Below are 21,285 nucleotides of genomic sequence, written 5' to 3'. Positions count from 1 at the left end.
TCGCAGGGTGGCGATGGGATGACATCCATCGCGCCCTCCCGATCTCTTCCCAGCCCCTCTCATCCCCCCCAGCCTGACCCCCCTCTTGCTCTTCGCGGTGCTGCCCGTGCTGACAGAGGCTTCTGCGACTCCTCGTCCCTGCCTGAAGCTTGAAGGGGGTGTTGGGGCAGGAGCAGCCCCGGCCGAGCCCCTGAAGCCTTCACTGCCAGCACAGCTCAGCCCTCAGGCACCGGGTTGGGCAAACAGCCCCTGCAGCCGGACAGGGAGGAGAAGGGGGGGCCGATGAGCTCTGAGCCCCCACCTTGCTCCCCAAAAGAGCAGTGCCATGGCCCAGACCCCACACTGGGGCAGGTCGGCCCAGAGCCCCTGTGGGCCTCGGGGGCTGCTCCGTCCCACGGGAGGGGCAGAGGCCGAGGGGGCCCGGCCCGCCCACCCCAGGGGCTGCTCCCCCACAGCACCGCGGCCGGGGAGGGGGGGTCTCACCCCATGTGCTAAGCCGGGGTTTGTGTCCCAGCTCGAGCTAACGCCTGCAGCACCTGGAACAGCCCTGAGGGGCTGCTGGAGGGAGGGACAGCGAGGTGGGTGCTGGAAATGTCTTGGCTGGTCCAGCCCCAGGTGAGGGGGCAGAAGCCCCGGGTCTCTCCTGCAGCCTCAGGGCTTGCTGGGCACCCCGGGGTCCCTGTTGAGGTGCCTCCGGCCCAAATTCACCCCTGGGGCTGCTGTCACAGTGCAGGGTTCCGGCCCCACCCCCCCACAGCCCCGGCAGCAGAGCCTGGGAGGCAGCTGGACCCAACCGTGTTTGGGGCTGAAAGGGACGGTGCTGTTGGGGCACAGCGGTGCCGTGGCCAGGTCCCACAGCCACCAAACTCCCAAGACCTTGAAACAGCCCTACAGAGGCCAAATTTATTTGCAACATTTCACTGCATCTTCGACTTTCAATGCTCGTTTTTGTTGCCTGCCCAGTGCAGGAGCTAAAATGCAGCAGCTCAGGGTGGGCACCAAAGCAGAGCCTCCACCCCCTGGTGCACTGCCCGTGCCCCGGGGGTTGCCATGGGCCGACCCTCCCCACACCCCTACAGCAGGAGCCCTGAGGGGGCTCTGGCCAACAACCCCAGCTGTGGAGCAAGGAGGGACAAACCCTCGCAGGAGAGTTGCAGCCTCGTTCTTCCATTAGGAAGTGACTCCCCTGCCCTGCAGCACCTGCAGGCTCAGCCCAGGTTTCTCTGCTGCTGGAGGGAGATAATTTCAGCCAGCCTTGGAAATCCACATCTAAAACCACTGGAGTGCAGCTCACAAATTTTCCCTGACTTAGAAAGGATTAAAATTGAGTTGTACCTCAGCCCCTTCCCTCCCTCCCTCTCTCTCCAAGCAGGGCAGGAACAGAACGAGCTCGGGGCTCCTGGTTCAGTTTGTTACAAATGAGCATTTAATGACCGAGTAAGTGGCACAGTTTGGCCAAACAAAAACATCTCGGGAGAAAGAAAACACAGCTGTGCTGCAGCTGAGGAACAATCTCACCCTGCCCCACGCCAAGGGCAGGGGCTGGGCAGTACCAGAGCATCAAACTCAATCATTCCTCCAGAACAGCTGGAATTGGCACACGAGGAATGCTCAAAGCTCTCTGGGCTCACAGCAGCTTTACAGGGAATACTGAAAACAACTGAGGACTAAAGCAAGGGGGGCTGGGGAGGAGATCACTGAGGAGGGACAGGACAGGGTTTGGTTACGTGGCTCAGCCAGGTCTGACTGCAGCTCTCCCCAGACTCCCAGGCCCTGCCAAGAGCAGACACTCAGACAGTGCAGACACTTCCTTCCTTCCTTCCTTCCTTCCCTCTCGATCCCCACCGGCCAAACACGGTGTTCCACGGCAGCACGAGGCAGGGAACCAGGGAGTCCATCCCCCAGCACTGCACAGCACCACCCGGCCCCAGAGCTGGGCAGCACCTGGGGATGGGGAACAGCCCTTGGGAATGGCAGGAGCACAGGACACACGGCTCCGACTGTACAAAAAGGCAGTGGAAGGCTCTGCTTCCAGTCCATGAAAAAGCACCAGGAACTGTTGTGTCCAAGGCCAGGGACAGCAGGAGCAGCTCAAGGCAGCAGTGGAAGTGGTTCAGTGGTTCACTGTTCTCACCTCCCCCTTGATGCAAGGGGTGGGAGGGTCCCAACCCAAGGAGCAGCTCCAGGAGCATGGACCCCTCGGGTCAGGGCTTTCCTGGCAGCTTTGCTTTCCACCCCCCCAACTTGATCCCAGTTACTCACATCCCTGCAGTGACACGTCAGGCAGAGATGATCGTATTCCAGAGTAACACTATTCCAGGAGAAGTTTCCTGATTACAAATTCATTGTGGCAATGAATGCACTGAGAGCACCAGTGCCAAAGGTTTGTAAATACTACTGAAAAAAAAAACCAAAGAAGAATAAATCATCCTTCTTTCCCCCCAAAAAAACCTCAAAAAGGCTGCATGAGCCTGCCCAGCCCAGAGCCCTCCTCTGCAGTGCAGCCCAGCTCAGGCACTGAGCCAAACCCCAAAAGCTTGTAACATCCACATAATTTCACTAGTAAGTAAAGAGTGAGGAGGAAGCAGAAAGGCTGGAGAAAGCAACTCCACTGTCAGTGTCCAAGGCACCCTGATGCCACTATTCCCTGTGCGGAAGGACGTGTGCCATGGGATTTCCCCCCCACATCGAACCCCATGCCCAGTTTGCTTTGATCTCCAAGCTGGTGCAAACTGAAGGAACTGAAGAAGTCTGGAGGAGCCTGTGTGAACTCTCCTCCACAAATAACCAGGATCTACATGGAAAATAAAGGAAGGACAAAAGAGCTGAAGAAATAAGGGACAGGATCTCAGAATGAAAATTATAAACCCATAAGTCAGGAAAGCCCAAAGCTGAGGTGTTGAAGCTATTGCTGTAAGAACGCCTGGAAAACCGAAACGAGACTCCTCTCTGCAGCAAGGACACACCTGGAGAGGGAAAAGGAGCAGGAGTTACTGACAGGAGAGAGCCACAGGCTGGAGCTGCACAGCACTGGAGTCAGGCTGAGCCATGTCCCTGGGATACCCACACTGCCACTGCCCCTCTCCTACAGTTTCAGCTGGGGACAGCCCCCAAGCCTCCAGAGCACACAGGATGCTGTCAGGGAGCCAAGGTTCACAGTGTCTTTAGGATAAAATTTACAGGGAGAATTCTTCAGCTCTTAAGGTTGTACCAGGCTGTGGAAGAGCCCAGCACCCAGTGATCCCAGCATCCAGTTCCAGTCCTGTGCCCAGGGGTGGGGAGCACTCCTGTACCAGACAGGGGCCGACCCTGCTTTCCCTCTGCAGTTTGGACGTGTGCCTGTCAGACCAAGGGAAGGGGGAGAAGGGTCCCCTGGCACTCAGCAGTGGAGCCTCCTCTCACCCCACGGGGGTGTCCACAGATGCTGCTCAACTCCTCCAAACCAGCACACGAACCAGCCAGAGCAGGAGAAGGTCACATCCATGATCATCTACTGCATAGAGGGAGAACTTGACATTTAAGTCTGCCTGTCCTGCTGGTGCAGTCTGAGTGCCAGGTTTTAGCATCCCCTCCTTCCCTGGATTGTGTACCTCCATTTTTCACATCTGCAGCCATTACAGACCAGAGCTTGAGCCCCTGGTCTGACAGAACTGCTGTCCCAGAAGATGGGCAGAACAGCTACTTCCAAGATGTTCTTTGACATCAGTGAGAGACTGCTCCCAAAATACTGAGCTTCCTAAATCCAGGAACCCCTTGCTCAGTTCTGCCCCCATTTTCAGGAGCGTGTGCTCCAGTGGTGCTCTGGTTCTTAACCTGAATTTAATCCCGAACTCCTGCCTGTGTATTTATACTTTATTATGTGTCAGTTTGCTAAGGGAACACCACCCTCATCTGTTCCCCAGGGGCACTGCCCACCCCTCAGCACAGTGTGTGAACACCAGCACACCCCACAGCCTGCCAGCCTTCCACCAAACAATGTGCAAGTCAGATGCCAGGAGAAAAGACTGGGCAAGTAATTTTTTCCCCAAGGAAGAGGTTGAGATCATTAAACATTACCAGGGATCAGTCGTGATTGACTGAGGGGAACTTGAGCTCTGTGATCTCCAGGTCGGGGGAGCTGCTGCCACTGCGGTCACTGTAGGTGTCCCTGCAAGGGGCACAGGGTGGGTGAGAGAGCACAAGTGTCTGAGGACCCAGAGCTGCACCAGCAGGCAGAGTGCTTGGTGTGAGTGCTGCCAGCTCAGGGGGAACAGCAGAGTACACACAATTTCCAGTGTAGCCACCCCTTAGGAAACAGGGCTGGGTCAGCACCTGTTTTGAGGTTTGTCAATTAAGATGATTACACACGTAACAGGCATTTTGAAAGGCAAAGTTACTCTAAATGAAATTAATTAAATCACTGTCACATTCTGTAAAGATCCTGCTTTCATCTTTGATAACACTTTGGCCAGTGTTGTCAGGCTGCTCTTGGGTCCCCCATAACCTTCCCTTCTCCAGGCTGAGCAAGCCCAGCTCCTTCAGCCTCTGCTCACTGGCTCCTAGCAGCTCTCTGCTAACCCCTCTCCAATTGATCCATGTTTGACTTGTGCTGGGCAATCCCAAACTGCACAGAATGCTCTTGATGGGGTCTCTTAACAAATGCCACGTAAATAGACACAATCACTTCTCTCCATCTCCTGGCTCACTCTGACAGCCCAGGATGCTGTCCATGCATCCATCCCTCCTCAGGCAGCCCAGGATGCTGTCCATCTGTCCCTCCTTCACTGCCTTGCCCACTGCTGCTTCCCATTCCCTTGCTGTTCCCCAGTCCCTGGTGAGCAGAGCTGTCCCTGCCCACTCCTGGTCCCCGTCACTGTGAGGGATTCCTGGATGCAGGACTCTGCATTTGCCCTTGCTGAGCCTCGTGAGGCTCCTGCTGCTCCCCTACTCCAGCCCAGGCCCCTCCTCAGGGGTAAAGTGTGTGTGTCCCCTGGTTCTGTGTTACATGGAGCCTCATCCCAGGGCAATGACATCCACCACAAAAGGTGATGACAGGAAGAATGGGGAGCACAGGCCTAGAACTGCCACCAATACTTTTAGGTTACATGCCAGCCATGAAACTATTTGTGACCACAACACAAGAGACTCCCAGGGCAGTGGGATGCTGCAGCACAGAGAAAACTTCAGCTCCTCTGCTGTGAGGAGCCATTTCAAACTCAAATGTGCAAAACCAGGTAATTAAAATATCCCTCAACCCTCACTGAATTGAGTGACCATCACACAAGAAGCTCCCCTGGAGTATCCCTGACACACTCACCTGACTGCCCTGCTGCCAACACCAACCAGGAATCCCATGGTGCAGCTGCACTGCAGCTCAACACACGAGGCATACTTTCCTCCGGGCATTGCACTTGCCTGGGTTTGACACAGTCAGTGCTAATTCTCCTTGGCATTCAGTCTGTTTTTTGTTTAGTGCCTGTCAGCACTCAGCAGCTCCCCAGTGTTCTCTGGGAGGAGCAGAAGGGTCCCCACCACATGGTGGGTGTTTGTTGCTCAGTGTCCAGTGTTGACCAGAACTGCAGGCACTGGGGAGCAGCAGCACAAGTAACTGCACCACTAAACCTACCCAAAACATCAGCTGCTTTGCAAACTGAAATGAAGAAAGCTGAAGTCAGCAGAAGTCAGCTGCAACCACCAGGACCTGTTCTTTAAACCAGCAGCAGGAACAAGTTTCTTACAGACCAACCTGTACCTGGGACTTGTATGAGGAACGTGGGAAAAAGCCACAAGGTCTCCGCTCATCTAAAAGACAAGGCTCTGCCTCAGTTTCCCCAAACACCCCTGACCGGCAGCATGAGGCTGCAGGTCTTCTCTCCCTGAAGCCAGAGACAGCTCTGTGGCCCCAGTCAGCCCCAGCACACCAGACAAGAGCCTTCAAAGAAAGAGTGGAAAGAAGAGGTGCTGCAACACCACCAGTTATCCCCAGTAAATCTGTGCCAAGAGGATTTTCCAGTCTATTGCGCAGGAAGCAGCACTGTCCTGTGACAGGGCTGAGCAGGGTCCTTCTTAAACCCACCTGGGTGAGAGCCTGCAGCCCTTCTGTAGGTAATGGGTGAGTCTCCCTGCAGATGCCAAGAGGAGCCCAAAGTATGGGGGCGATGGCTTGATGGGCCTGGAGAGGAACTCGGGATGGTACTGAACACCAACGAAGAAAGGATGCTCTGGGGGGAACAAACAAAACATTCGGTCACATCTCTCGAGCCTGTGGCTGAGCTGCAGCTGAAATGCTGATCATGCTGAAGCCCTGCTGATGGGGAAGTGTCACTTCTATCCTGCCTTCTGTCCCTAATGGACAGCACATGGGATTCTTTTTTTACTGTCATTTCATGGATGGAATCACTCTGAGAGAGTCTGGTCTGGTTGCTCAATTACCCTCCAACCACTTTCCCTTGTCCATCCCACACCCACAAACCAATTGCTTAAGGACTCACCTTCCAGCTCAACCACTTCCATCCGCTCTCCCTCCTCATCCTGCCCTACAAACTTCAGACCTTGTTCTTCAAAGCACTTTTTCAATTCTGGATTGACCTAGAAGAGCAGAGGCAAGAAAAGCCATGATCTCTTGTGTCTGGATCACACAGAAAAGCTTAATACCTACCAGAGCATTTTTACCTCAAATCTGTGTCTGTGTCTCTCTTCCAAGAAATCATGATCTCCATACAGCTTCCCTGTACCAAGAGGAAGATGTTCCTTAGAGCAGTGATACCAAGTTTGAACACATCCATATGAACAGCATCCATCAGCACCTGACAATTCTGGAGGGGACTAAATTCCCCCGTTTCCATTTCCCTACTGGAACTGTCTGAACACCTGCCATTTAAGGATGCTTTAACATTCCCAGGTCTAGCTTCCCCATACCCACCACACATGCACAGCATTCCCAGGAAACATTTCCAGAAGAGGGAAGAAGTGCCTTACTCATGATTGAATTCTTGGTTTGAAAGAGTGTCCTCCTCTTGCCAAGCCTCATGGTCCCACCCATCTGCCCAGGATTATGTTCTGGCATGTCTATGACCTGTGAAAAACATTCAGAGAGGGAGGTGGGAATGGGGGAGGAATAACAGTCCCAGGCAGACTCTGAAACATTAAAGGGAAAAAACCCCACCAACATTCATGCAAAAAACAAGCAAACCACCCCAAGGAACATTGTCTTGACAAGGCAGACCAACAGAACTAGGTTAGTTGTCCGAGTTACTCTAGTAAAGGTTGCACAGAACATATGGAAGGTTTTTCAGGAAGCTTTCCCCATAGGAAACAGCCTAAGTCAGAGTCTACACAGATCCCGCACACCAGTTCTGTGCTATTTACTGAACTACATGTTAAACACACCAGCAAATTACAGAAACAAAACCCTTAATCACTTATACTTTGATAACTTCACAGGTTGGTTTTTGAAGACTTTCTCCTTTAGAGTAGCATTTCGAATTCTAGTAGAAGAATCATTATGGTGGACACTGTATGAGGCACACAGAGTCTGCAGACTAAGAAATGCAGACGCAAAAATCTGTCCACCAGTGTTCCAAGGAATTCATTATGACTATTATAGAACAGTTTGGGTTGGAAGGGACCTTAAAGCTCATGCAGTTCCATCCCATGCCATGGGCAGGGACACCTTCCACTAGCCCAGGTTGCTCCAAGCCCTGTCCAACCCGGTCTTGGACACTTCCAGGGATGAGGTAGCCACAGCTGCTCTGGACAAACGTGCCCAGGGATGTGCAGAGCAGTCTGACACAGTATATAAGGATATTACAAGCAAATCACCATAAACTCACCACTGGATGAGCAGTTTTGGGGTCAAATTCTGTTGAGTTCGCATCTGCAACATAACATTCAGCAATTACAAATTCCCTCACACCACGACAGGCACTTACAGGACCTGCCCCAGGTTCAGTTGCTTCCCATCCCCAACCGTGCTGAGCCCCTCACAGGCACAGAGCTCATCCCAGGCAGCAGGAATGGGGCTGTCAGCACTGCCTGGTATCCATTTCAGAGGCTGCAATCTTGGGGCAACCCACCTCATGCAGTCACTGATGAACAAAAAGGGTCATTCAGGAAAAACACACATTCAACAGCTTCAAATACAGAAATAAAGGCAGGGAAGGAGGGAGCAGAATGCTCCAAGAAACACTTTTTCTCCACTCTCACTCCTGGTGAGACTCAGAGTCAGGCTGAGAACTCAATTTAGCACCCTGTGAACGGAATTTTGTTAACAGGGACCCGCTCAGTCCAAGCAGTGGAGCTCAGAAAGCAATTGTTCTTTCTCCTTTGAATTAGCAAAGGAGATGGGAAACATTAAAAGTTACAGGTATTTTAAAAAAAAAGAAAAAAAAATCACAGGTATTACTCAAGCAATCCAAGAAACGAGCAGAAGGCAGGAAGGGTTTTGTGCCATTACCTTGCCAGCCAAGAACACTGCGAGCAAACTCCACCACGGCCAACTGCATTCCCAAACACACTCCTGCGGAAGGAAGGGCAGCACATGGATCATCAGGACAAGCACCTCTGAGCCCGTAGTGCAAAGCACACACACCTTCACAGAGCATCCCGAGCCAGAGGAACATCTGGATGGGGCAGACCTTGACTGGGATTTAGGGGTCTGTGCCCTGACCAGCTCTCCTGCCCTCCCTTTCCCCACGCCCTGCTCACACCTCAGTTCCAGTCTCTCACCACAGCCATTTCACTGAAATGCAGTCACGAGTTCCTTGGTGCCAAGATCCCTACAGCCTCCTCTGAAACTTCCTCCGAGACTCTCACCCCCTCATTACAGAGATTCCTTGTCATCCCATCCCAGCCAACTCCAACCACTTCAGAGCTCACTGGGGATGAGGCTGCATTCCCAGTTCAGCTGAGCACAGATTCCTGCCCTCCTCAGCCTTCACAACTGCACACCAATGAAAACCAGGGAGGCTCTTGCTGTTATTCAACCTCCTTCCTTGCTTTATTTCTTCTTGAGGATAGCATGTTTCTCACCTAAGAAGGGTTTTTTCTGTTTTCTTGCCCAGGAAATAGCTTGAATTTTGCCTTCTGTTCCTCGAACACCAAATCCACCAGGAACCAGAACTCCACTGCATGAGGATGAAGAGAGTCCATTCACATGGGCACACCAGTGTGCTTCCCCCAAACCCATGTACCACCTCCCTCCCATAAAATCTTGGACCTGCAAGACCTCCCTCCTGAAAAGGGCTCTGAAGCAGCCTTCATGGCAGGGCCTGGCTGCAGCACCATTTCCATATGGCTCCACATGAACAGTCACATAAAATGTCACTGAACTGTCAGTGAAATATTTTATAAATGCCAATTTTACCCTCCCAAGAGAGATCCCAAATACAACACAGGTTACCATACTGGAATGGTTCATTTTGTGGGACTCACGCTCTGCACCAAAAGTGTTTGCAGACACACCACCCAGCCAGGCCTGTGCTGAGGAAGTCACTGGCTGCAGTGTCAGGCTGTCCTAACACCAAACTCTGCAGGAGGTTCTTTGTTCTCCTGATCCCACCTAAACTCTGAGGGGCAACAGGCCCCCCTTGTGCTAATTCTTGGCACTCCTCTGCATACTACCTTCTCAAACTTTAAAGTAGTTTATACCCCATTTACGCCTTCCATTCCCACTCTGGCTTTTACAGCCTTTATCAGGACCTTTCCTTTCTCCTTATTTCCTCTCACCCTGTTTCCCCCTGATCATGCAAGTGAGTCTGGGCACATCCTCACCTGCACGATCATTTCCCCCACTGCTGCCTTTCACCACCTCCCTCACTTATTTAACAATTCTCCATTTAACATCTTATCCTCAGTGTCCCCGAGAGGTGTGTGGGGGTACGTCAGTGCTGGTGCAATGCCCAAGGAAAGAGTCTCCAGGGGGGCCCTTGATCCCAAAGCTGTCAATAACAGCAGGTTTATCAGCCATGCTCCCAGGAAATGGTCAGGGAAGGAGAGCCTTACTCAGCCCCACACAGCTTCTGCCAGGCCTCGTGGTACCGCACAGGCTCCTCCTGCAGCGTGTCGGGCTCCAGGTCAGCAGAGTCAATGTACTGGGAAGAAATCCAAAAACAGAATGATGAGATACTGCCACAGGAGTGTACAGCATCTCCTGAATTCTCATTAAATTAAGATAGCATCGCTCCTCCTGGAGAGCTCTGCATCTGTCTCCTAATGGATACTTGTGTTTTTTCTGGGCCGATTTCCCATGTCAGCCAACAAAACTGCTTTCCCCACCATCCTACCACCAGTGCACAAAGAGAAGCCAGGATTCTTTCCTCCCCTCTCTGCAGCTCTGCTGTGACAAGAACCCCAGACTCTAATGTTAAATGTGAGGTGTGAATGGAGCACAGTGAGGTGGGAACATGAGGCCACGCAGACACAAACCACCACACAGCAAGAAAAAACTGGATCACTCTCTCAAATATGCATCCTCTTCAAGCAGCACTGCAGAAGAAATAGGATATGGTAAAACTCAGGCCTCTGTAATTAAAGGGTGCTATGGACATGGAAAAAACACCTGCAATTTTTCCAGTGTCTCATCTCCAGTATTCCAGTACCTCAACTTCTGGATGTTCTGGCAGGCTGTTAACCCTTTAAAACAACCATTTTGTTGTCTTGTTTTTGGGGTTTTTTTTGGGAAGGGGAGGTTGCAGTGCTGGTAGTTAGTTCTTTAACTAACTACTGCTAATCAGTTCTTTAACATAAGATCTCCACGTACAAGGCTTGCAGAACTCACTCCCCTCCTGAACCACTCAGATACAGCTGTGTCAGGGACTACCCACAGTTGTTCATGCAGGGTTTGCACTTCGCCAGTCCTACTTGTTTTTCTTCTTCTCACCTCTACTGACTGATTTTGGAAGCTGAAAGATAGCCCAAACCTAGACCAGTGCTGTTATAAAGCAACTACCTATTTCAATGACTCACTGGCAACATAAGACTGATGAACACTAAAAAAAGTATATTTAAATGAAAGTAAAATTTCTGGCAACAGATACATGTTTCACCTCTTCAGAGCATCCAGCTACAACCAAGACCCCTAAAAGCACCTATGCAGTCAAAACAGCATGAAAACCTTAATGAAGCCTGAGGTAGGAGCATATAAAAGCTGTGAGTACCACAAGGTTAATGGCAAAAATCCTAAAAAGGCTGACTTGCAACAAATGTCAGAAATTAAAGCAGACAGTGCCTTCCTTCAATCCTGAGCACTGATGAGCTTCCATCCATTACAGACACTTGGTACAGCTCACAGCACGAGGGGCTGGTTTGCTCTGAAGCCATTTTAGGCCTGACAACAGCTGTTTAGATGCTGTAACCCAGGGACAATTTGGAACTTCTCCCCTCCTGTCTCTGGGTTTGTGAGTATCTGAATTAGGATGGGCAGCGCTGCAGGTGGAAGGAAGATGGGTGAAGGGGGGACTTTTGTCTACACACAGAGAGCCAGCCCCACCTTAATGTCAAGTTTGTGGTTGATGGCCAGTGCAGAGTGCTCCAGGGCCTTGATGACAGACGCATAGGAGTCGGAGAACTTGGTGTATTTGCCCACGAGCGCAATGGAACACGTCTCAAGCAGACGGTCATACCTACAGAACACGAGGGTTATTCCACTAGTGACAGGAGACAGATGAGATTCACTCACGTTCTGTTCAGCTTTTCAAGGAACAAAGAGTTGGGCTCTTCCAAGTCTGTCCAGCAGAGCTGACGACTCTGAAAGAGTGACCTTTTATAATAATTATGATTTAAACACATCAAAGCAAGATCAAAACCAAAGCAATGACAGAGGAAAACAGTTGCAGAAAGCCACATATAAATTAACTCATCTCTCCTTATGCTGAAAAGCCATTTTGAGCAGACCCAAACCAAACTGTGTTTTCAGGGAGCTGTATTACATTCAAAGGCTGCAGTGACGGGGATCAAAGCACAACTCCATGAGTGTTTGTACTGCACAGGATCTTCCCACGGTGCTGCTGACTGAGTTCACTTCAGCAGCTGCAAACACAGAAAGGAATTCTGGAGTCCTGGGGCTGTGCTGCCTACACCTGCATTCCCCAGCACCTGGCAGCATGGGATTTACACAGCATTCCTGGCCACAGCCAAGATTTGGTTTAGTGTTTATCTCAGAACTGCCAGGTACCTTCAACCCATTGGGTACCAAGGGCTTTCCCCATCAAAAGGGAATGTTACTGACAGGCCTGGCTTGTGTCAGGCACAGAAATAAAGGGAAACATATAGATCTTGAAAACTAATCTCTTATAAGGAGACAAAGGTTTCAGAAAGAGCCTGAATGTCAACTGAAAAGACTCTGTTCACTATTTCCCCCTCAAACATGGAGTCTACTCCTCACAAGAAAAAAATCCAGTGTCCAGGGATTCTCAGACAGAACAGGTTACACTTGTCTTACCTGCCTGAAAGCACACTCAAAGGTACTTTTTATTGACATTCCTGATGTCTCCATAAGCCTACAAAAGATTTCGACACTTTTTAATGTTATGAGAGTTTTTTGAATAAAAAGGGAGGGCAGAGCTGTCCAGCTTTTAATTACTTCAGACAGGGTTTGACACAGACAGGACACCACCAACACATGATAAGGACCTCAGGAAATTTGTCTCACAGGATTTTATGGAAAAAGGTTGAGAGAGCTGGGGTGGATCAGCCTGCAGGAGAAAAAACTCCAGGGAGACCTTATGGCAGCCTTTGAGTGAGAGGGTTTATGAAAGAGATAGGGACAGACTTTTCAGTAGGGCTGTCGTGCTATGACAAAGGGTGATGGTTTTAACCTAAAAGAGGGCAGATTTAGGCTAGAGATCAGGATGAACGTTTTTACAACGAGAGTGGTGAAGCACTAGCACAGGTTGTCCAGAGAAGCTGAGGATTCCTCATCCCTGGAAACATTCAAGGTTTGGATGGGACTCTGAACAAAGAGGAAAGAACGGTGTGAGGACGTAAGAACACCTGAGGAACAGGAAGTAACATTCATCCCCTCACCACCAACAGCCAAGAAGAGACACCAACCTACAGCCTGAACTCCAGCCCAGCTCACCTGTCAGCCATCTCCTTCCACTTGAGGAGCATCCTCCTGGGCTGCCTCTCGATGGGAAGGTCCAGCCTGTGCCTGAAGTAGTCAACAACCCCCTGCTCCTCCAACAACAGAGGAACCCGGTAGATAGAGGAGACATCATGAACACAGATGACCTGTTCATAAAGCACAGGTGCCATCAAAACACAGGAATCCAGTGCCTGGGCAATTGTTTTTAGACAGATATTCAGAGTGTTCCTGTCTCTAGCAGAAAAACACCTAAACTTCCAGGCAATAACATGTGTTTAATAACAGAACAGCACAGGAATAGCTTCATATTAATTTCCATATGCTTGGAAACGTCATCTTGCAGTAGTTCCCAGGTATTACTGCTCCCTGGAGCTCCTTAGGAAGGGCTATAACACAGTAATCCAGCAGCAGGAAAGGCACAGCTGCTTGGCAAGTTATGTGAGCACACAGCAAAGTTCAAAGAACACTTCAAAGAGACTCCTGGATACAGAATCCCAACTGAAACAACAGCCAAACTGCCACAAGCCCAGCTTCCTGCTTCCTTCCACTGTCCTTCCTAACCAGGGCTCCCAGTTTGATTTAAACCCAGGGAAATCTGTGATCCCAATACAGCAATACATTTTACAGGGTGTTCTTCATCCAATTTAGGATTAAACAATTAAGAGCAAAGAATTCTTAGGTCATGAGGAAAACCTGCATCAACAGTTCTACTTCACTGAAATGAGCTTCCTTGGAAAACATGGCTCTGGACAACTGTCACCTGTCCATCAAGAATGAGGCTGTACTTTACGGATCCAAAATACACTGGCACAACTATTTTTAAATCCTCATTTCTCCTGAATGAAATGAAAGCAGAGTTCAACACTGCACCAGTCAAACCCCCCTGGCTGCACATTTTCCTCCTCTGCAGCCAGGGCTGTTTCCTGCTCAATCCAAATGCAACTGCAGTCAGAGCAACCACTACATAGAGCTGCATTAAACCTCCCAGACAGCGACATGGGCCAACTTATTTTGAGTTCCTGGCCAACTCGAGGTAGATATTGTGCTGATGACACATCAACATTATTGCCAGCTACTTCTGAATGCAGTGCTTGAATGCGCAGGGCTCAAGTTTGGTCTTGTTGTAGAGTAAACTAATTAAAATGACTTGACAGAACCTGGGACTGGGAAGTGACACTCAAATCATTCACAAAAAGACAAAATCTTTCAAGCTCCAGCTGGATTAGAAAGTGCTAATATTCAGCCTACAGACTTTTTGATTATTTTCCAAGGTCCACCTCAGACTGTGCTCTGAGTCTCAGTATAAGAAGGATCATGCTAACATGGAATTTCTGCACGTACGTAACATTCAAGTAAAGCAGTGCTCCCAAATCCCATCTTGATTTCTCCGTGCAATCTCTCCTCATGAAATCTTGGGCAGAAGAGCAGTGTATGAAACACAGCAGTGTATCCTTTAAACTTAATTTTGGGCAACTCTTTGGCCTCTAAATACTGGAAAATCTCAATCTTCTTGAATACAGAAGGAAAGTGGAAGGATAAATAAAGTCAAAACAGGTGTTCAGAAATTGCCTTGGATTCCATTGAATTCTCTAAGCTTGCACTACTTTATAAGAAAACCTGGGTACTGGCACAGAAAGGATTGGTTTAGCACCAGGTCCATGTGTAAGGAAGGTAGGTAAGACAAAGCAGCACATGAATTATGCAGCTACCAAAACACAGAGCTAGAACAGAAAACCACTACACTCAGATAAAACTCCCCTCAGTGTTTGACAAACAGCTGGAATATTCACTGCAAGGAAGTGCAGAAAACAACCTTTACCTGTTCTGGTTCAACATGACAGAACATGGAAATCTTTTCTTTTACTGAGGTATCCAGTGGAGTGGAGCACCTGCAAACAATCTAACAGAGCAGCAACATCAGGGCTGTGAGGCACAACACAAGTACTCAGGCATTCATACAATAAACCTGGAAAAAGAGCTGACTTTGTGCAGCCTGCGATTTGAGGAAAAACAGACCAACTCAGTCACTTTTCCTTTTTTATCACCAGTACACAAGAGCTCTCAACTTAAGCATTATTTAGACAAGAATGTTGTTGCAACATGCCAGAAGTGCCTTTTTAAATTCCAAGCCGTGAGCAAACCTTACCAGATCTGGGGAGAGACCAAGACCTCGGAGTTCACGAACACTGTTCTGGGTGGGTTTGGTCTTCTGCTCTCCTGTCGAGCTTGGCTGGGCAGAGAAGAGCAGGAGTTGGTATGTCAGATGATGATGATGATATGCAGCAATGATTCATCAGGCTAATCAGGACTCTCCACTCTATTAATCTTGCAAAAGCTTTGCCTCAGTTCTTGGACAAATCACATAAATCTTATGCACCCCTGTGTGCTGCCTTTTTAATCTCCAAGACTGAAAGCAACCAGCAGAAACCTCAGTCCCAGTTCTGCCCAGTAAGCAGGCCTGCACTGGAGTATGGGAAGGAGAGGAACAGAGGTTTATCCACTGCTTCCAACAAATAACTAATATTTTATATTTCTGATTTTTCTCTGTAAATCACCTGGCCTGGACAGAAGCAGAAAGAGAGAGAAGAGAACAAAGATTGCCCTGTACTCCAGGAACTATAAATCTGCTCTGTCAAATGCAGTTCCAACACAAGGAATGCTCACACTCTCCCAAATTTAGCATAACCACAGAAAATTTTTTTCAGCAATGACTCCTGCGCTAGAGATTTTTTTTGTTTATCTAGGACTGCAAATTGTCTCCAAATCCAGAGCAGATAATACAGTTGAGGTTATATCAGGCATTATATGGCATAAAGCACGTTCGTAAGTTTTTGGTATTAACCGGAGTTCACCTCACCTGCTTGGCACACAAAGATACTTCGTTTTTCTTTGTGATTCCTAATTAAGTGATTCTTATCAAAGCACCACTTCATAATACCTTTTCTTAGGTTTATCTTTGACCCAAGAGCCCCTCAGAATGTTATGGCTCACACAGCAGTCAAATGTGAGAGTCTATGAAATTACTGTTAAAGATCAAATCACATTAAAAATATGGTCTAGGGCAAAAAAACCAACCAGATTTTCTTTCAAAATATTATATTTTCAAATTTCAGAAGTAACTCAGCATATCTCATGAGCAACAGCTAATGTAAATCTTGCAGGGGGAAGGCGAAAGCAAACAGAATCAAGAATATTACAGAACTCCAGGAAGAGCTTGGAATATAATCTTATTAATGTCTAAATGGCCATGAAGTAGCTTTACAGGCCATGCAAAGGAAATGAAAATGAAAGCTTTCAGCCCTGAAGATCAAGTTTACCTGCAAAAGCTAGGAGACAATTCCATAGAGAAAAAACAGCAGTTAAAGATGCAAAACTGCACTTGCTGCAACTCCCAAGCCTTTATTACACATTTGTACACTTTTAAAAGTTTCTGTTCACTTCCTGCAAGACTTAATAGGTAACCACGTAATTTCTGCATTTCTGCATAGAAATACAAAAGGAACAGCACCTGGAAGTACAGCACTTCAAAAACACCTATTTGAGGAAGCAAGTTTTGGACTGAGGAAGCCTCTGAGCCCCGAAATGTTTTACCTGGGGAACGAGACTGACATGGATGTTACAGAAGTTCTCTCTCTTGGCTTTGAACTGGAACTGGCGGAAGGCCTCGATGAAGGGCATGCTCTCGATGTCCCCCACCGTGCCCCCGAGCTGGGAACACACACACAGGGACAATTTAGTACCAAAACATCACCTGGAAGTTCTATACTACAGCATGGGAAAATACACATAACACACAAACATCTCCCCAGCACCTCCCTCTGATTCCCCAAAGGAGCATCAACACAAACACAGCTTCCTCCCAAGGGGCAGCTCCGATCTCTGCTCTGGGGGAGCAGGGACAGCAGCCAGGGAACGGCTGGAGCTGTGTCAGGGCAGGCTCAGGTTGGATCTCAGGGAAAGGTTCTTCCCCCAGAGGCTGGTTGGGCACTGCCCAGGCTCCCCAGGGCAGTGGGCACAGCCCCAAGGCTGCCAGAGTTCCAGAAGGGTTTGGACAACGCTCTGAGGGCCAGGGTGGGATTGTTGGGGTGTCTGTGCAGGGCCAGGGGTTGGACTGGATGGTCCTTGTGTGTCCCCTCCAGCTCAGGATATTCTGTGATCCTATTCCATGTGAAGCACCAGAATTTGCCACCTCTATGCACTACTTCCACAGCCTCCAACCTACTCCAACTATTATTTTACCTTCATCATTTCCCCAAAAATCAAAAAGCCACAAGAAAAACAGCTTCTGATATGGGCAGCACCTCTCCGGAGACATCAGCTTTACCTCTACTTTCTCTTCAGGGAAAAGATTTAGATGTTAAAATTACGATCTATGAAAATTAGGTGGCACTGAGAAGCAAAATTTCTGCTAAGTTTTAGGAACTATATAGTGTGCTTATACAAAGGCAGGAACAAAGACAAGACTTAGAGCCTCCCGTCCCTTGTGAGACAGAGTCTCCTAAGCACTTCAGACCTGGGTTTGTGATCCTGGCACATAAACTGTCACTCAAACTGCAGGCAGTCACGACCTGGGCACTGTGACAAGCTCCCTCTCCTGTGTTAGCATATCCCAGCAGTCTCAGCCTTCGCCCTACTGCATCTCCTCTGGCAGCAGAAACATTCCATAAACACACTGGAAACTGCATGTTTGTCACCACTAACTCGTGCCGTTCCCTGTCCAGGTCTACGCTCGAACTGGTCACTCCAAGGCTCCTTTTACTGCTGAGAGGAAAAGACAACCCTTTCCAGAGGGAGATTTACCTGCTCTCCCTCCACCCACCAAGGAAGAAGAGGGTACAGCATGATTAACTGAGACTTTGGCATATTAAGTTACAAGAGCTAAAATTCATTCTAGAGGTTAATTCGTAGAATTTCCTGAGCTGGAAGAGACTCACAAGGATCATCTAGTCCAACATCTGGCCCTGCACAGACACCCCAACAATCCTACTCTGGCCCCCAGAGCATTGTCCAAACCCTCCTGGAGCTCTGGCAGCCTTGGGGCTGTGCCCACTGCCCTGGGGAGCCTGGGCAGTGCCCAACCAGCCTCTGGGGGAAGAACCTTTGCCTGAGATCCAACAAAAAACCTCCCCTGAAACAGCTTCATGTCCTTCTCTAGGGTCCTGTCACTGCTCACAGAGAGTGCTGCAATTCAAAAGATTAGTCCCAGTAAGTCAAGTTACCAAGGGAGATTTTTAACCCATTCAATAACATGCAAAGTGGAACATTCCTGTAAAGAAAATTTACTATGCAAAATACACACATGGTTCAGTTTATTCTATACAAGAAGCAAAACTATCAGTTTTTTACTAGTTACAAACCTCAATCACACAAACTTGGGGTTCAATGCCATCTTCATCCACAGGAATCCGTGCCTGCCTCATTACCCATTCCTGTATGGCATCTGTGATGTGGGGAACAACTGGAAAAAAAAGCCAGGCAAGGATTAAAGCCCCCCCATGCACACATTTCTCCCTCTTAACTCATTACAGAGCAAATTACTGACAATCACCAACCACGGCTTCTCATATGGCTTGAGCAGGGGTCTGTGTCTTTAAAGAACTATGCATTTTTGAAGTGATTATTCTTGGCTGTGACTTTCAAGGGCCTTGGCAGGAAATGGAATCCTGCCTCAATTTAAACACATGTAAGTAACACTTCCTTTAAGCTAAAAGATTCAAGTACAAACTGTTCTTTGCTCTAAGCAGAGAGAGTTACTCTGTTTTTAACTGTTTGTAAAAGTCCTAGTGCAAACCAGCTGTGGAGATTGGTTAAAAAGGGAAGGGACTGATCTGATCCTCAAAGATCCTCTGGGTTCTCTAAAGACACGACAGTTACCAAAACCAATAACCATTTTATCCAACTTACAACCAACCCCCAGGTGTATGTCTGCTCCCAGTTATCACTGGCTACGTTACACAGCTGGACCCAAGGCCAGTGCAGTCCCAACACGCAGGATTGTGCAGAGCCTCAAGTGAAGACGAAAGACAAAAACATCCAGCCAGGACTGAACTACAAGACGTATTTCTAAGGACCAGAAAACAAGCTTTGCATTACCTTGGACCGTTTTGCCAAGATAGTCTCCCTTCCTCTCCTTGTTGATAACATACTGGTAGATCTTCCCTGTGGTCAGGTTGTTGTCTTTGGTGAGTCGGATATCCAGGAAGCGCTCGTAGTTCCCAAGGTCCAGGTCCACCTCCCCTCCATCATCCAGAACAAACACCTCCCCTGCACACCCACAGATGGGCACAGTACACATGTCAAACAGTCCACAGAAAAAATGGAAGAATTCAGCGCAAAGAAATACCTTCTCTGACTGCCACGGCAAGTTTAGAAGGGGCAAATAAAACTAAAAGCCTTATACAACAGAGGACTAGTGCACTGGGGACTGAGCCCCCCAACCAGGCAGCAGGAACAGAGCAGAAAGCACATCCTTGCTGTGGGCTGGGGCACGGCAGCCCCACCGGCCAGCCCAGGGCATGCTCAGCCCGGGGTGCCACAGACAGGAGCGGGCACAGAGGTTTGTGCAGAGCGCAGCGATGGATGGGGATGGATGGCTCCTTCCAGGCCAAGCCGCGGGACCACCTGGCAGAGCCCGCACTCACCCGGGGCCACCCGCCCGCGGGGCACTCACCGTGCTCATAAGGCGAGAAGGTACCGGCGTCGATGTTGATGTAGGGGTCGATCTTGATGGAGGTGACATGCAGCCCGCAGGACTTGAGGATGGTGCCGATGCTGCTGGCGATGATCCCCTTGCCGATGCCCGAGATCACCCCGCCCGTGACCAGGATGTACTTCATCTGCCCCGCGCCTGGACCGGCACACACGGCACCGCCTCAGCGCGGGGCTCAACACTCCCGACAGCGACCCTGCGGCACCCTCGCCCTGACAGCGACCCCCGAGCTGCGACCCCGCCCGCCCCTGAGGGCCTGTCCCCCGGCCCCTGAGGGCCTGTCCCCGCTGTCCCCTCCTCCCGTCCCCTCCTCCCGGCTCCTCCCGCCACAAATTCCCGCCACAGCCGCGTCCCCGCTGAGCCGCCCGTGTCCCCCCCTGCAGCCGCGTGGGGTCCGCGCCCCCCCCCCGCGCCGCCCCCATGGTCCCGCCCGCCACCCTCACCTGTGTCCGCCGGGTGCGTGCACGGCGCGGGCCGGGGGTGCGGGCGGTGTGGAGCGCGCGCAGCACCGGTCCCCAGCAGCTCGGCGGGGCAGCGCATGAGGCCAGCGCTGGGCGCGGCGCACGCGCGGCTGCCCCTCGGCGCCTGCGCAGTACGGGAGGGAGGGAGGAGCGGGGCAGAGCTCCCGCGATGGCTCCGCCCCCGGCCCCTCCTCGCCCCCCTCAGAGCCCTCGGAGCCGAGGAGCGGTTTGGGTTGGAATAAACCCTTTAACGTCGGTGGGGCCAACAGTGCCCCCGGCGCTGCCGGGGCCACCACTAACCCGTGTCCCGGAGTGCCACACCCACACCTTCTCTGAACATATCCAGGGATGGGGACTTCACTGTACCAGAGCTGAACAATCCTTTCAGTGAAGAAATTTTTGCAATATCCAACCTGAACTTCCCCGGGCACAACTTGAGACTATGTCCTCTTGTCACTTGTCAGGCCAAGCCTACCCCTTAACCGTGTCCCCAGGTGACGCATCCACAGGTTTTTTGAACACATCCTGGGACGGTGATTTCACCACTGCCCTGGGCAGCCCGTTCAGTGCCTGACCACCCGTCCCTTTGTTGAGGAATCCTTTGTTGAGGAATACCTCTGGTTCCTTTGTTGAGGAATACCTCTGGCGAAGGTAGCTCAGTTTGCAAGCTGCAGATTGAGATGCAGATTGAGCTCTAGGTGTGAACTGCCAACCTTTGGGATAACAAAGGACATGAAGGGGGGTGATGCCAGCAAGGTGGATGGACATCGAGAGGGGGACAGGAGCAGGGGACTCAGGAGGAAGAGCAAGACTTGCTCACTCATGGATTGTGAGGGTATAAAAGCCCAGGGATCCTTTGCTCAGGGTCCCTATTCTGAGGCACCAGCTCGGAGCTGTTCCTGTGTTACTGCACCATGAATAAATTGCATTATGGAACGAGGCATCTGAGGGTCTGCTATGGGAAACCTGGGGTGGAACCGGTGAGGAAACCTGGTCTGATTGTGTGACTGTTGGGTGTGTGGGGAGTCAGTGACTTCCTTGGGTCACTGGAG

The 21,285-nt window shown here is 50.2% G+C and overlaps 1 protein-coding gene across 2 annotated transcripts; it reads right to left on the bottom strand.

The window, feature by feature from the left end:
- Window positions 1-1,403: 1,403 nt before the first annotated feature.
- Window positions 1,404-20,863, bottom strand: CTPS1 (CTP synthase 1). Of its 2 annotated transcripts, none has more exons than XM_032710043.1 (19): window positions 20,849-20,863; window positions 19,734-19,910; window positions 19,157-19,327; window positions 18,421-18,521; window positions 16,655-16,771; window positions 15,210-15,293; window positions 14,883-14,963; window positions 13,058-13,209; window positions 11,468-11,600; window positions 9,982-10,070; window positions 9,010-9,104; window positions 8,435-8,497; window positions 7,812-7,855; window positions 6,958-7,054; window positions 6,652-6,707; window positions 6,471-6,567; window positions 6,056-6,200; window positions 4,057-4,147; window positions 1,404-2,966 (listed from the first exon to the last, which is right to left on the bottom strand). In XM_032710043.1, the coding sequence occupies exons 2-18, from the start codon at window positions 19,897-19,899 to the stop codon at window positions 4,063-4,065; spliced, it is 1,776 nt and encodes a 591-aa protein (XP_032565934.1). In that variant the 5' UTR covers window positions 19,900-19,910; window positions 20,849-20,863; the 3' UTR covers window positions 1,404-2,966; window positions 4,057-4,062. The 2 variants fall into 2 exon arrangements, with proteins under 2 accessions (XP_032565934.1, XP_032565933.1); XM_032710042.1 differs by lacking the exon at window positions 20,849-20,863 and adding an exon at window positions 20,216-20,296.
- Between the last annotated feature and the right edge of the window lie 422 nt (window positions 20,864-21,285).

The sequence above is a fragment of the Chiroxiphia lanceolata genome, chromosome 24 (assembly GCF_009829145.1).
Source record: "Chiroxiphia lanceolata isolate bChiLan1 chromosome 24, bChiLan1.pri, whole genome shotgun sequence".
Classification (NCBI taxonomy): Eukaryota; Metazoa; Chordata; class Aves; order Passeriformes; family Pipridae; genus Chiroxiphia; species Chiroxiphia lanceolata.
The sequence above is the reverse complement of the archived record's forward strand: the minus strand, read 5'-3'. Positions and strand labels throughout refer to the sequence as shown.